General features: G+C 56.5%; 1 protein-coding gene across 1 annotated transcript; it reads right to left on the bottom strand.

Annotated features, from left to right (window-relative positions):
- Positions 1-450: 450 nt before the first annotated feature.
- LOC123121490 (putative receptor-like protein kinase At4g00960) lies at positions 451-5,782 on the bottom strand. The gene is made up of 3 exons (XM_044541486.1): positions 5,019-5,782; positions 1,217-1,638; positions 451-1,119 (listed from the first exon to the last, which is right to left on the bottom strand). The coding sequence occupies exons 1-3, from the start codon at positions 5,485-5,487 to the stop codon at positions 688-690; spliced, it is 1,323 nt and encodes a 440-aa protein (XP_044397421.1). The 5' UTR covers positions 5,488-5,782; the 3' UTR covers positions 451-687.
- Between the last annotated feature and the right edge of the window lie 8,212 nt (positions 5,783-13,994).

Raw genomic sequence — 13,994 nt, 5'->3', positions numbered from 1 at the left:
TCTTGTTGTCATAGTTGTTGTCTGATTGTGGGAAACTTTTGATCTATTCATCTTTAATCATGAAAGTAAAACGAACACACGAAATAATAAAAATTACACCCAGATTCGTAGACCACCTAGCAACGAATACAAGCACTGAAGTGAGCCGAAGGCGCGCCGCCGTCATCGCTCCTCCCTCGTCGGAGCCGGACAGAACTTGTTGTAGTAGAGAGTGGAGAAGTCATCGTGGCCCCGTAGAACCAACGCACCAGAACAATAATCGCCGCCGATGAAGAGAAACTTAGATCGGAAGGATGCAACCTGAAGACGCATGAAACCTTACTCATTCTTGTTGTCATCGTTGTTGTTATTGATCTTGCTTAACTTTGTGTTGCATCTTTGAAATAATAGATTGTGAGTATTTTTGTGCAGCCACGGATTGCATGCAAAGGAATTTTGTAAACACGGCAATTATCTCTCTCCATTTGCTATGCACATTCCCTGTCACTGCCAGTAATCATCGGCCGACAGTTCAGTTATCTCCCTCCGGCTAGGAGCTAGCATCACCCTAAAAATAATCCGACAGATCCTTCTAACTTCTTCCTACCCACTACCAAAACAATCATCATACTGCTCCGAGCAGACACAGAAAGAGAGGACGAAAAAGAATGGACATATCTACAGTGAGCTTCAGGCGGCTTCAGCTCATCAGCTGCCGTTGGGCAACTCCTGCTCTTCCCGGTGCGACGGGAGCCCCCGGCTCCGCAAGGTGCGCGTGCTCGACGTCGTCATGGCGTTCGACGCGGATGCGGATGCCGACGCGGACGCGGACGCGTGCGACGTCGACGGGGTCGTGCCCGACGACGAGCCGTCGGAGTACTGCGACGAGCTGCGCAGGCCGTGCGCCCTCCTCCGGTACCGCGACCCGGGCGCCCCGGGCCGCGTCGGCTCCTCCAGCGTGCTCTGCTTCTTGGAGAGGATGATGACCACGCGCTTCATGTCCGGCCGCAGCCGCGGGTCCGCCTGCACGCACAGCAGCCCGATGCGGACGCACATGAGCACCTGGTCCGGCGCGGCCGACGCCTTCACCGACGGGTCCAGCAGCTCCATGCTCCGCTCCTCCTTGTACAGCTTCCAGGCCTGCATGCACGCAACACATTCTTATCCTTCCAGGCTAGCTGCATGCACGAGATGGCACGGATCATCAATGGAGGAAACCGCACATACTAGTACGTACGTAATCGAGGAGGTTGTCGGCGCTGGATCGGGGCGGCGGGATGAAGGAGGAGTTCTTGCGGCCGGAGAGGATCTCGAGGACGAGGACGCCGAAGCTGAAGACGTCGGCCTTGGCGGAGAGGTGGCCGTGCATGAGGTACTCGGGCGCCATGTAGCCGTTGGTGCCGGCGACGCGGGTCTGGACGTGGGAGCGGCCGTCGCCGGCCTCCGGGAAGAGGCGGGCCATGCCGAAGTCGGCGATCTTGGCGACCCAGCGTTCGTCGAGGAGGATGTTGCTGGCCTTGATGTCGCGGTGGATGATGGGCGTGTGCGCGTCCTCGTGCAGGTACAGCAGCCCCCGCGCCACGCCCACCACCACCTCCAGACGCCGCGGCCACGTCAGCTCCGCGCGCAATGGCCTGTCGCCGTCGCTGCTGCTGCCGGCTGGACATTCGAAAGACAAGGATGATGACATTAGAGCTACGTACAGTACAGAGCATGCCGCGATCACAGCTCGCAAAAATTCAGAATCCTCTGCGTTTCAGTATGCAAAATCAGAAATCGAAGTAACAGAAGTACACGTGATTTAGTGACAAACGACACTATATCATCTGACAAATAATCAATGGGCGAACCAACCTGTGGTTGGATGGTTAGGTGGACAGTGGTATCCCAGCCCCTGGTCACCAGGGTTCAAGTCCTAATGCTCGCATTTATCCTGGATTTATTTCAGGACTTCCGGCAATGTGTATTCAGTGAAAGGAGACGTTGACGCCTCGACGAATAATCAATGGGGCTGCCTAGAGGTGAGTCGATTGAAAAGTTAATTTGCGCCAGTCGATCTGTTTTTAGCCATTGGATGTGAAATGAACGGTTATATTGTTTCTCAACACCCTGCCTCATCCCCTCTTCTTCTTCTTCCCTTAACCGCCACACCTACCACCGGCCTAACCGCCGTCCTTCGCGACCTGCGGTCGGCGGCGCTGCCGCGCCAGCCCGGCCGCCCCTTAACCACCGCCCACCCTTGTACTTCCGCCACCCACTGCCATCCCTCTAACCTCGGTAGACCTCGAAGTCCGACGCCGGTGAACCTGCACCCCCGGTCACCCCTAAGATAGACAAGGAGGCGCATGCTCCCCTTGCACCCGCCGCACCCCTAAGATAGACACGGAGGCTACTCCGCCGTGGCTGCTGCTGCCTCCGCCGGCGGCCTCGGTGCTCCTCCGCGGCTGCTGCTTCTTCTCCACCTAATCGACTAGCCCAAATTTGAATTTCAGGCGACTGACGTCCAACAAAACTGATAATCAATTATTTCGGGCCTTTTTGTACGACTTCCTCGGCTGTAGAGTACAATGTGGCCAGCAATCATCTCCCCTTTATTTCCTGGGGGGCAAAAAAAATCTACACTTTGTTTGATACTCTTGATTCTACTGTAGGCTCTCCTCGATCACCAAACAACCAGCTCGGAATAACAAGATTCCAACAGTCACTTGCAAAGGCATACAGTTCCTAAACTTGGCACCACACACACAGGGCAGCCCCAGCAAGTTAGCGTCGCCGTGTGCTGCCCGGCACTCTGCGATGACACGTCGGATCGGACCGGACGGCGACGTGCCAGCGCCGCCTCATGGACCGGATCGGCCAGGGGGGAGGAACTCAATCAAACGGAGGGAGCAAGAAACGTGCACATGAAGTGAATCCGGTCCCGGGTGCAGCGCGGGTGCACTGCACCCAGCCATAGGCACCCACGTTGGACTAACATGAGGAAAACCAAGGCATTCTTCGATGATTCCATGCCAGAAACAGCGAGTGCAAGACTTTGACTCAGTTAAAAAGGTTATCGCGGGAAAGGGAGGGCCCGGCGAAAGCAGAAGAATAGTTCGGTTAGGGTTTGGAGATCGACTGCGATGTCCATCCACAGGGGGCGCAAAACAAAAGAATGGTGCACGTTTATTGCTTTTCCTCGTGTATGTAAGAACCGCGCGTGCAGGAGTTGGAGATTTGCAGCCAAGAGCAAGTGCGTCAGAACTCCCTGCCTCACGATCGAACGCGACTTAAGTAGTGGCGTCAAAAGCCAACTTTCTAAGCGTGCGTCCAGCCACCTGGTTAAGTTGTAGCCTAGAAAGAAAAGCAACCGATCGGAGAGGAACAATTGGCCACTGATTCTGGTTTCGTTGATCAAACTGTCACTTTCAGGGCCCCTCAATTGGGTGCGCGCCCCCAACGAATTTTGACGGGAAGCGTACGGCCCCGTATAAGTAAAAAAAAAAAAAGCAAACTACTACTCTTCCTGAGCAAGCGTTCGGTCTGCATATTGATAGAGTGCACGATCGAACGTAGCTGAACCATGACCCTGGATGGCATCATCACGGCATCATGTGATGCATATGCGTACTTGCCGTACGTACGTCGCTTCTAGAAGGGCAGGAACGAATGCACAAGCACAATAGCACGCAAGCAAAGAGAGCAACGGGATGACAAGTCAAGAGTAAAACCAGGGCCTGGGAAGGATATAGTATTATTTCGCGCTAACAGATTTCTTGTTTGTGTTGTCAAAGTTAAACCGGCAAGGCAACACATACATACATGGACATGGTCTCATCTTCTTACAACGCGCCGCGGACACGAATTTTCCAAACAAAGCGTGCTGTGCTGACTGAGCTCCATCCACGCGTTCGACCATTCGTGCATTGGAATTTTTCAAAAGGGCCCCGCTTTGCAAAATCTGCTTTTGCCGTTTATGGCCTGGACCAGTGGTCAAGTGTCTATTGATCACACGGTTGTCCTGTTCCTGCTTCCTAAAGGGGTAACAGCGACGACAGCACAGCGTACTACGGGTTACAACAGTGGACCGTTCGTTATTCATCGCGCCTACGTCATGGATGACCAACGAGCTGAAATTAACATATGCATTTTTTTTTCTAGTAAAAACTCATAATTCTAGCATGTAGTACAGTACAATTCTAAATCCAAGTTCGCAAACTGATACCCAATACAAATGTCAAGTTGCCAACCCAACTACTGTACGGCGTAGTCTCCTACATAATCCAATTCAATCTTGAAAGGATATGGATGTGGCTATCAACCTATGATGACAAATTAAATTAAAAAGACCAAAAATGTCTGCACTTGCTGACTGCGTCTGCATTTTTTACTGTCTACTACTCCAGGTATAGTTTTAGCACGCCAGGTATATCTCTGCATGCAGTTTTTTTTTTAGTTTTTTTTTTCTCTAGATAGATGCTTCCACTGTTGCAGAGCATGGCCCTATTCCATCATACAGTACCATAGATTGATGTGAATGTGTATACGACTATATACGGTGCTGCTGCGACATTGCTCTCATGTCTCATCGGTTCAGCAATCAGCAATTCAGCATGCGTGTGCATTCTGAAAATGAATAGCAATCATTTTAGCAGACGTCTATGCGGGCATCATTTCTTCTTTGACTTCTATCGTTCTGTAAGAGATCTGCGTACGCTTGCGGAGAGGCGTCGGCAGCATGGTATCCTCACTGACGCGAGCAATGAACGGATATGTACGTTTCTAGCTACTCTGTGTGAACTCGCTGATGCAACTTTCCGGTGCATTAATTTCCTAGTACTACGAAATATCACCACCAACCATGTGCATCTTTTCTTGCGCAAGCGTGTTTCTTCGTCTTCCGATCGCACAGGGTTGGTCGGAAATCACGTTCAAATGCGCAAAATGGGGAATTATGGGGAATTCACTCACGAATCAACCAACCAACTAAATTAAAGCATGGATTGGAAGGAAGGCAAGGGAATGGCGACGAGAAATTCAGGTGGAATCGAGTGACTCACAGTGTGTTTTGCTGCCGGTGGTGGGCGGCGGGGCGGCGGCGGCGGAGAAGAGGATCTTGTCGAGGCTCTCGTTGGGGACGTACTCGTAGACGAGCAGCTTCTCGTCGGCGCCGTGGGCGCAGTAGCCGAGCAGGTTGACGACGTTGCGGTGCTGGACGCGGGACAGCAGGTTGGCCTCGTTCTTGAACTCCCGCGCGCCCTGCCTGGACCCGGCGCCCAGCCGCTTGACGGCCACGTCCCGTCCGTCGGCGAGCTGGCCCCGGTAGACGGGGCCGAAGCCGCCCTGCCCGAGCTTCTGCTTCTCCGAGAAGTTGCGCGTGGCCGCCGCCAGCGCCTCGTACCGGAACGCGCGCTGCTCCCGCGCCGCGATGGCCTCCAGGTCCTCCTCCTCCCGCCGCGCCGACGCCGACGTCCCGCGGCGGGAGGCGAAGGGCCGCCGGATCCGCTCCAGCAGGTCCCGGGGCTTCATGTCCTCCGCCGCCAGGCCGGCCGGGCTTCGCCGGGGAGGGGAGGGGACGCGGTGGGCGTCTGTCGCGCGCCGTGCGCGTCCGGGCGGGCGAGGGATGGAGGAAGTTTGGCAGTGAGGCCGACGCGCGCGTGTCGTGTCTGCCTTCGGGGTCGGGGTGGTGTGTGGAGCTGGGACGAGAGGTGAGGAGCGCGAGGTGTTTGAGAGCCGTCGCTGCCGCGGGAGAGCGAGGAAAGTTCAGGCGACTGCGCGTTGACAAACGGGTGGTGTGCCCGTCCGGGCTGCCGGTGCCGTGACCACGGGCTATCGTTGGCTCTGCGTTTGCATATATTTGGGACGTGCGGTACAAATATTTACTGTGCTGCAACAGATTTGACCGTGGCTGTGATGGAGTAGCGCCAGATGGGCGACGTTCCCCTGACTTCACTGTGCTGCCAGCAGTAGGCACACACGACAAGCGACGCCCCTTCTCGGCGACTTCCTTCGGCTCCGGGAAACTGCGGCGAAACGGCGGGCGCCAAGATTGACCCACGTTTTTTCACTTTCCTTTGTTGCAATTGCATAAAGCCGCCCATTTTTGTTTGGTTTTCGGTGGCACCGGCGACGGCGAAGCAATGCACTGGCGACGTCTTCCCTCAGAAAGAAACTTTTTTTTTTCTCTGGCGACATCTCTGTGTGACTCTGTTTGTTGTTTTTATAGGTCCACTGATCAGGTGACTACTTGAGAGCGAATCATGCTACTAGTATTTTCTAGCCGGCCGGTATCACTGTCTGGAGGCTCATCCAGCGTCAGAGTCCGGCTCCGTGATCCGGCGCGCAGGCGGGGCGGCCAACAGAAGATTCCATTTGTGTTCACAGAAAAGAAACAGAAAGAAGAAGTTCCAGCCGCCGCAATCTGCGTGCGCATTGTGAACTAGTAGCAGCATGAAACGCGGATAATTTTTTTTAAACGGATGCAAAAGATTTGCTCATCCATTAAATAAGAGAAAAATAGAGTTTGACAGTTTGTAAGTGACTCTACAAATAAACGGCATGGCAATTACTCTCGTACAACAATACGCCCTAGTTTCTTAGCACCCGCTGTAACCCATAGGTTGGCCTCAAGCAGTATATTTTGAAGAAGAATAGGCGGTGGCGCACTCTTGTGGCGAAACACTGAAAACGTCAGGTAGAAGCACATCACAAGCCAAAAAATTCAATGCCTAGTGACCAGAGAATGACAACTTTTAGCTGGCAAGCCTAACAATTTCGTGCTTCAGTTTACTTTTTAAAAGAAAATTGCCGTACGTGTCGACTAACTTGTCATCATCGCGTCATTGGAATTGCCACACGATTTGCCACGTGCTCGTACCTGACGTCAAGTACTTATCATTTCCGTAAAATCTTAAAGCATCTACAGCCGGGGACCTCAAACATGTCTCAAACGCCCGGGCGGGTTGATCGGTCACAAAAAAAACTGACCCACCCGGATGCCTCAAACCGTCCTCAGACGCATAGGTTGTCCGGCGCACCTCATATCCAGCCCAAATATAGGGCGGATATGGGGCGGCCCAGGTGCGTCGGCCAGTCAGCCCAGCCCACCCCGACCGCGCATATATCCCCTCCGATGAACCCTAGACCTTAGTCCACTCCACTCTCTCAGTCCTTTCCTCTTCCTAATCCGTCCTCTCATCTTCCCAATCCGCCTTCTTCTCTTCCTAATCCGATCCATGGCGGACGATCGGAGCAGCTCCAGCGCCAATGGCAACGAGAGCAACGTCGATGCAGCCGCTCTCCGCATTGCTTTGCGCTGCTCCTGTCTAGATCAGGGCGGCGGCTTCAGAGGCAACTCACGGAGCAACGCGCCATCCCTCTTCGCCCGTCGTCGCAGTGTGGGCGACGTTGTCGGGCCGTCCCGTCCGGCACGCAGCACTGGTGGGAGTGCCACCGAGTGAATTGCAAAAAACCACCAGATTTGGGGCTTCATCTGCGGAAAACCACCAGGTCGCTAATCATTTGCAAAAAACACCACACATTCAGTAAACATTTTGCAGTTTGCACTGAACAGGTGATTTAGCCCATTTAATCACTTTCTGACATATGGGGCCGGACTGTAAGAAGCTGACTTGGCAAAATAATCATACACAGACCCCTAATAGATTTTAAAAAAAGCAGTCAGCCCCCTGGACCATGCAAGGTGAAGCTCTGTGGCTTGGCTGACCTGGATGCGCACGTAGTTGCGGCCGCAGGTGTGGCCGAACGCCATGGCGACGGCCTGATCGACCATGTCGGCGACGCCCTCGGCGGTGAGGCGGGCCATTTCGGCGGGGGACGGCGAGCGCGGGGGGATCGGTGTGCGCCAGCCGGCGGACGGGGTGGCGGAGCCGGAGGCCGTGCCGCCGGAGGAGGACCCGGAGCCGATGGAGACGACGAGCAGGTCGTCGACGCCGGCGGCGAGGGGGAACTCCTGCTTGTTGTGCAGCACGTGCGTGATGGCCGCCGCGGCGGGGTTGCCCATGGCTGCCACGCCACCGGACGCAGCGGCGATGGCCGTAAGGCCGTTCATGAAGCAGACCGCGGCCGCACAGACGTCTCGGAGGCGGAAGTCGAAGCTGTCCGACGACCTCTCCCCGCGCCGGAACAGCGCGGCCCACCTCCCGCGCCATCCACCTCCACCTCCGCCCCACCCGCCCTTCCCGAGGCTCGCCGCCACGAATGCCAGCGCGTCCGTGGCCGTATACTTCGTGGGGGAGGGGACGCGTTGACCTCGTTCGCCTGCCCTCTGCCCGGCGGCAGAAGCATCCAAGCCGTGTCGTGAGGACGGCTGGACACATCACCAGGGCGCACCATGCTGGGCAGGTCGGCCACCGCGACGCGCCTTGCCGGCCGGTGTGCCCCCCTATCGCTGCGCGCGAGGAAGGAGATGCCCTTCGTGGGGGAGGGGGGGAGGGGCTTGATTGCTTTTTTTAAGATCCAGGGAGGTATATGTCAATTTGTTGCCAAATCAGCTCCTTACATTGCGGCCCCACTTGTCAGAAAGTGGTTAAACGGGCTAAAGCACCTAATCAGTGCTTTTTGCAAAAAGTTCACTGAATGCGCGGTGATTTTTGCAAATGATTAGCGACCTGGTGGTTTTCCGCAGATGAAGCCCCAAATGTGGTGGTTTTTTGCAATTCACTCAGCGCCACCAGCTTCGCCCCAATCCAAGTACGCCGCCTAGCCGCCACCCCGTCCATTATACCTCTGGAGAGCGTCCACGGGCACCGTTGGTGCTTGTGCCCTTGCCGGTGTCGGGTCGGTCGAGGACGCCCGAGTTGAGGGTGCGGGCAGCAAGGTACGAGCAGCAAAACGTGAGGGAGGCCATGGCGGCGCCAAGACGGGTCCGCGAGGCGTCGGGCCCTCGCGCGAGCACCCATCGATCCCGAGGATGTGATCATTGCGTCCGTCCTCCGGCGCTCCCTAACAACTGCGGAGGCGATTACGCGGCGGCTATGGCGGAAGAACACCAAAGCGCTCCGGCTCGCTACCGAGCTGTCGGAGCGCGGGGCGTCAGCGAAGGCAAGGAGGCACGCCGAGAAGCAGGAACGCTTGCTTTGGAGGTTTGTCGGGGGTCACATGGAGCTGTCCGACGACGGCTCAAGCTCCGACAACGACGACAACGACCCTCCGGCAGCTGAAGCCTACACCGAAGGCCAAAGTAGCACCGCCGATCGCAAGGGGAAGGGGGCGGCTCGCCCTTCCCCGTTTAATTAAGTTTTTTTATCGTATGTTTAGGGTACTGTCCGATTGAAACTGCTTCTTTTGATTGTCCGATGATCGTTTCTGCTATAATTATGTCCGATTTAACTAGATTTCATGCTAGTTTGTTGATCTATGTAGTTTTATTTTAGTACGTGAATGTATTTCATGAATATAAAAGGCAAAAGTTGAGATACACGGGTGCGAACGCATTTAAATAAAGAGTGCCCAGCGTCAGCAGACACGTCTGAACGCGTCCGCGAAGGTTTAAGAGTCCGGATTTGCTAAATCCGACCGTAGATGCTCTTAGACGAGCCTTGCAATTGTGTATACTCGAGACGGATCTGACCACAGGTGCCCTTCCAATCGACGACAGCGTCAGGCTGGCCTTGGAGCTCAAGTTTGCATGAGAAAAATGACGCGCCTATCATCAATCCGTTAGGTGGACGTGTGCAGCGGAGACGTGTCCGTCAGCCAGTTCAGCAGGACGCGCCGGTCGTCTGGACGCAAGAAGAAGAGTCAAGAGATGTGCAGGGACGACTTTGACCTCACCGGAGAGGTCGTCGGCCACATTGACGCGGCCGCCGTGGGTTATCCCACCGCCAGCCATCCATTCCTATCGCCTCTAGGTTTGGGAACTCTTTTAATGCTTCGTCCTCACACCTGTCCGCCGGTCTCCCTCTAGCGTGATGGTTAATTCCTTCCTTCAGGTCCCACAGTTCTTCTCAGGAGTGCTAAATAAAAAGAAGAAGAGTCAAGACGCGTGCGAGGTTCTTTTTCTTGTCGTTCATCTTCTTTATTACTCCCAAGTATGATTACGTGCGTGAGGACGCACGTACGCGCACCGTCTCCGGTCATCTCGACAAGCCATCTTATGTCGCTGTAGCAGCTGAAAATTTGGCCGTGCATGTTAGCAAAATTGCTTACGGATGGTGTGATTACAAGTCAGCAATGTAACAACTCGTAAACAAGAACGGTTAATTCCGTAAAAAGCACTTGAATGTTAAAGTAACTGTTTAACTATTTACAAGTCGTCTGAATTTAAAATTTGGGTCGGGCGATCTCAGGCAGGCTCGCCGGTAGCATGGTGGTGGGTGGTGGTTGAGGGGAGGGTTGGACGACGAGGCTGGGACGGGAGTGCCGGCGGCCGCGGGCGGTGGAGGCCAAGGTACGCAGGGCGGTTGTGAGGCTCGAGGTTGAAGATGAACATCACCATCCGTTTTACATGTAATGCTAAGAACAGATCAACTGAACCAAATTGATTTTTCATTTACCTGACTTCTAGCCAGTCCCTTAAAGTAAACCCAACTGTTAAAATAACATGATCTCCATCGTACAACAACACAAAGCACCAACATGGGACTTTGAGTCACTCCGAAAAAAGGATCAACCCATGTGGCACTCTTGAGAGCGGCATGTGCGATGGATTGGCTACATCACAACAGTCCCGTCTACCAGTCTTTTCCCCTAGTCGTCACCTAGGAGGCCGCCTTCTGAACGTCGCGCGGCGTCGAGGTTTCTCACGGTGCTCTGGTGGCGCCTCCTGCAATCCCTGCGTGGGACGGCTGCTGTGGCAATGACTTGTATCACACAATGTTTGCACACCATGGTGATATAGGACAATGCTCGTGGGCATGGATCGGGATGCGCGACGCCGATATGGCGGTTGTACGCTCTTGATCAAGCGGCGGTTGCGCTCGCGTGGACATGCATCAGCGATAGTGATTTACCTTTTCTGCTCCAGATTCGGCCATGTAGGCCCATGTGTCAGCGAGCCTAGGCATGGATCTCTCCGATGAGGTGGTAGTCAGCGGTGGTGTGCTCCGCGATCGCTGTTGATCCTTAATCCTTATGGTGACCACTATAGCCTGTGGCGGCGGACTCTTTACAGATTGCGATGGCCATCAAAAAGTCTCTGAGAGACTTCCTCTCTCCAGATCTAGTGGTTGACTTTAGCAGGAAGATGCAAACTATGAACGATGGGTTGACGCAGAGGGATAGTTGTGCGGCGGTCGCACATCACATGTAATTGCTGGGATTGCAGAAAAGTGGTGGCCGCAATACATAAGTTACGTTGATGGTGGTGCTAGTCAAGCACTGCTACCTCTTGAGCATGCGTTGGTTTTCCCTTCAGGAGGAAAGGGTGATGCAGCAAAGTAGCGTAAGTATTTTCCTCAGTTTTTGAGAATCAAGGTATCAATCCAGTAGGAGACTACACGCAAGTCACCTCGTATTTACACAAACAAATAAGAACCTTGCAACCAACGCGATAAAGGAGTTGTCAATCCCTTCACGGCCACTTGCAAAAGTGAGATCTGGTAGAGATAATAAGATAAATATTTTTGGTATTTTGATAATATAAACTGAAAGTAAATATTGCAAAGTAAAATAGATTGGAAACTTGTCAGGGGATGGACCCCGGGCAGGCAACGGAACCCGGATCCTCTTCAAAAAACAACGGGGCTAGCACCGCCCCTCAATACCGGCACGCGCTTGGCCGGGTCGCTCAGCCCGGCCAAGCCCCGCAAGCCGGCCAGACTAGCCGACCCGGCAAGACACGTCGACTCGGCCTCAACAACTAGCGCAAGACAGCCGAACCCGGCACGGCCAAAGCCTCCTCACCAAGCCAGCGCCACCCATGGCGTGCTACGCAATCCAGCCGCGGGTCAACTCCCGTCCCATCCAGGCCGTATGATGGGGACGAGACTTCAATCAACGATGACCGAGGCAACAGTGCCCCGCCCATGCCTCTGGTCAGCAGGAACGTGGCAACAGTGCCCCTCACCTACCCGCTGACCAGGGCCGGCGTGGCTACAGTGCCCCCGCCCTCACCGCTGACGACAGCAAGCGGCAACCTGACGGAGAGCACTGTACACGACTCGACTCGGCCACGCCCTGACGATCGACAAGACGGCGCACAGTCCCCCTAGGCATGCGGGGCCCGCACCTAGGGGAACCCGGCGAACCACAAGCCCTCAGCGGGACCCAGCCCGGGTCCCCGGACACCGACAATACGGACCCACCGACTTGTAATATTACCATTGTACCCCCGGGGGGTTGGACTATAAAACCCCCCGGGAGCCCACGATCATTCGAGGGGCGAGCGAGAGGACTAGCCACGAAACAGCAACACCGGAGGGAAGGAGCAGGCCAAGCCTTGGTCAGCTTCCTTCCTCCTCCATACAGCTCCACGAGCAACATTGTACTATCGATCATCCAACTACACTCGGCAGGACTAGGGGTATTATCTCTCCGGAAAGCCCCGAACCTGGGTATGTCCGGCGTCCCGTGCCCGCTCATGCCAACCTCGCCTTTGGAGTCCACCAGCGCCCTCGAGCCTCCTCCTCTCTTTAGCCATCCCTTGGCATCTGTCGTGCGCCCACCACAACAGTTGGCGCCCACCATGGGGCAGCTCGAGGAGCTGGCCAGGAGCGTGCTTCAGACGGGGCCCTTCTCCTGCACCGACGAGTCCGTCGTGCTGGCGGACGACGTCGTCGGCGCGCTTGCCGCCTCCTTCGCCGCGCTGCGCATCTCCGATGCGTTCGCGGCCGGCGAGTACCCCAGCGAGGTGCTCAGCTACTCCGACTCTCCCCTCTCCCTCGGCGGCGGCGTTTCCGCCGGGGCAATGGACGTCCTTGTGGAGGTCTTCGTCACCGGCGATGGCGCCTCCTCCTCGTCGAGCAAGACGAGGAAGGCTGCCGAAGCCAGGGCCGCAGCGGATCGGATCGAGCCGTCCGATCCGTTGCGCGCCGCGATGCAGAGCCTCCGCATCCCCATCGGCACCGACGTCGACGCCACCAACGTCGCTGAGGCCCGAACCCAGCTCGAGGAAAGGCGCCAGCAGATGCTGGACCTATCTGAGACGCTCGCCGCCACTCAGCGTCGCCTGGACGCCGCTCAGCTGGAGCGCGACGCCGCCTACGGATTCACGCCCGCCGCGGCCGAGCCAAGCCGGGTCGCCGATGTGCGTGCCCGGGGAGGAGCGATCGGCCGGGCCCTCGGCGCCGTCCCAACCGTCTACGAGACCCCAGCGAAGAACATGCGCGCTGCCCAGGCAGCCGCAGTCGGCCTGGACCAGCTCGCGGGTGAGGAGCTGAAAGAGCGCATCGGGCGGATGCGTGAACTCCTCCACGCCGCCAACACCCAGCAGGACCGCCTCAACCAGCTCGCCAAGCCGGCGGGATCCGGCTCCGCCCGCCTTGGCGGGCCCGGCGAACTTCTGCACACCGCTTCCTCGCCACCCGGCGAGGCGCACTCCGGCCGAGCCCGGACTCGGCGCGACCCGGCCGCTACAGCCGCCGGCGGATTGGGCGACGAGCCCGTCCTAGAGATCCAGCGCGGACCCGGCCAGCATGGCCGGCGTCCGGCTCCAACCGACCCGGCCCCCCGTGGCCTGGCCGCAAGTCGACTCGGCCCGCGCGCCATCGACGACGCCGACGCTCGCCACCGCCTCGATCAGCTCGCTCGCTCCCTGGAGGTGGAGGAGAGCGGCGCTATCGGGCCGGCGTGCTTCGGCCCGCGCATCCGGGAGGAGCCCTTCCCCAAAGGATTCATGCTCCCCCGCGACACCCCCAAGTACAACGGGACGGTGAAGCCAGAAGACTGGCTCACCGACTACACCACGGCCATTGGCATCACCGGTGCCAATCGTCGTCTCGCCGTGCGCTACGCACCGCTCATGCTCCAAGGGTCGGCCCGCACGTGGTTGAACAGCCTGCCGATGGGCAGCATCAACACGTGGGTGGACTTCGAGGAAGCCTTCGTCCGCAACTTCACGGGGACCTACAAGCGAC

The sequence above is a fragment of the Triticum aestivum genome, chromosome 5D, assembly GCF_018294505.1.
Source record: "Triticum aestivum cultivar Chinese Spring chromosome 5D, IWGSC CS RefSeq v2.1, whole genome shotgun sequence".
Classification (NCBI taxonomy): Eukaryota; Viridiplantae; Streptophyta; class Magnoliopsida; order Poales; family Poaceae; genus Triticum; species Triticum aestivum.
The sequence above is the reverse complement of the archived record's forward strand: the minus strand, read 5'-3'. Positions and strand labels throughout refer to the sequence as shown.

Coding starts and splice junctions, on each gene's coding strand:
- LOC123121490 (XM_044541486.1), bottom strand. CDS start 5,487: ATGAAGCCCCGGGACCTGCTGGAGCGGATCCGGCGGCCCTTCGCCTCC. Junction 1,639..5,018: donor CACCGGCAGCAAAACACACT/GTGAGTCACTCG, acceptor TCGAATGTCCAG/CCGGCAGCAGCAGCGACGGC. Junction 1,120..1,216: donor CCGACAACCTCCTCGATTAC/GTACGTACTAGT, acceptor GCGTGCATGCAG/GCCTGGAAGCTGTACAAGGA.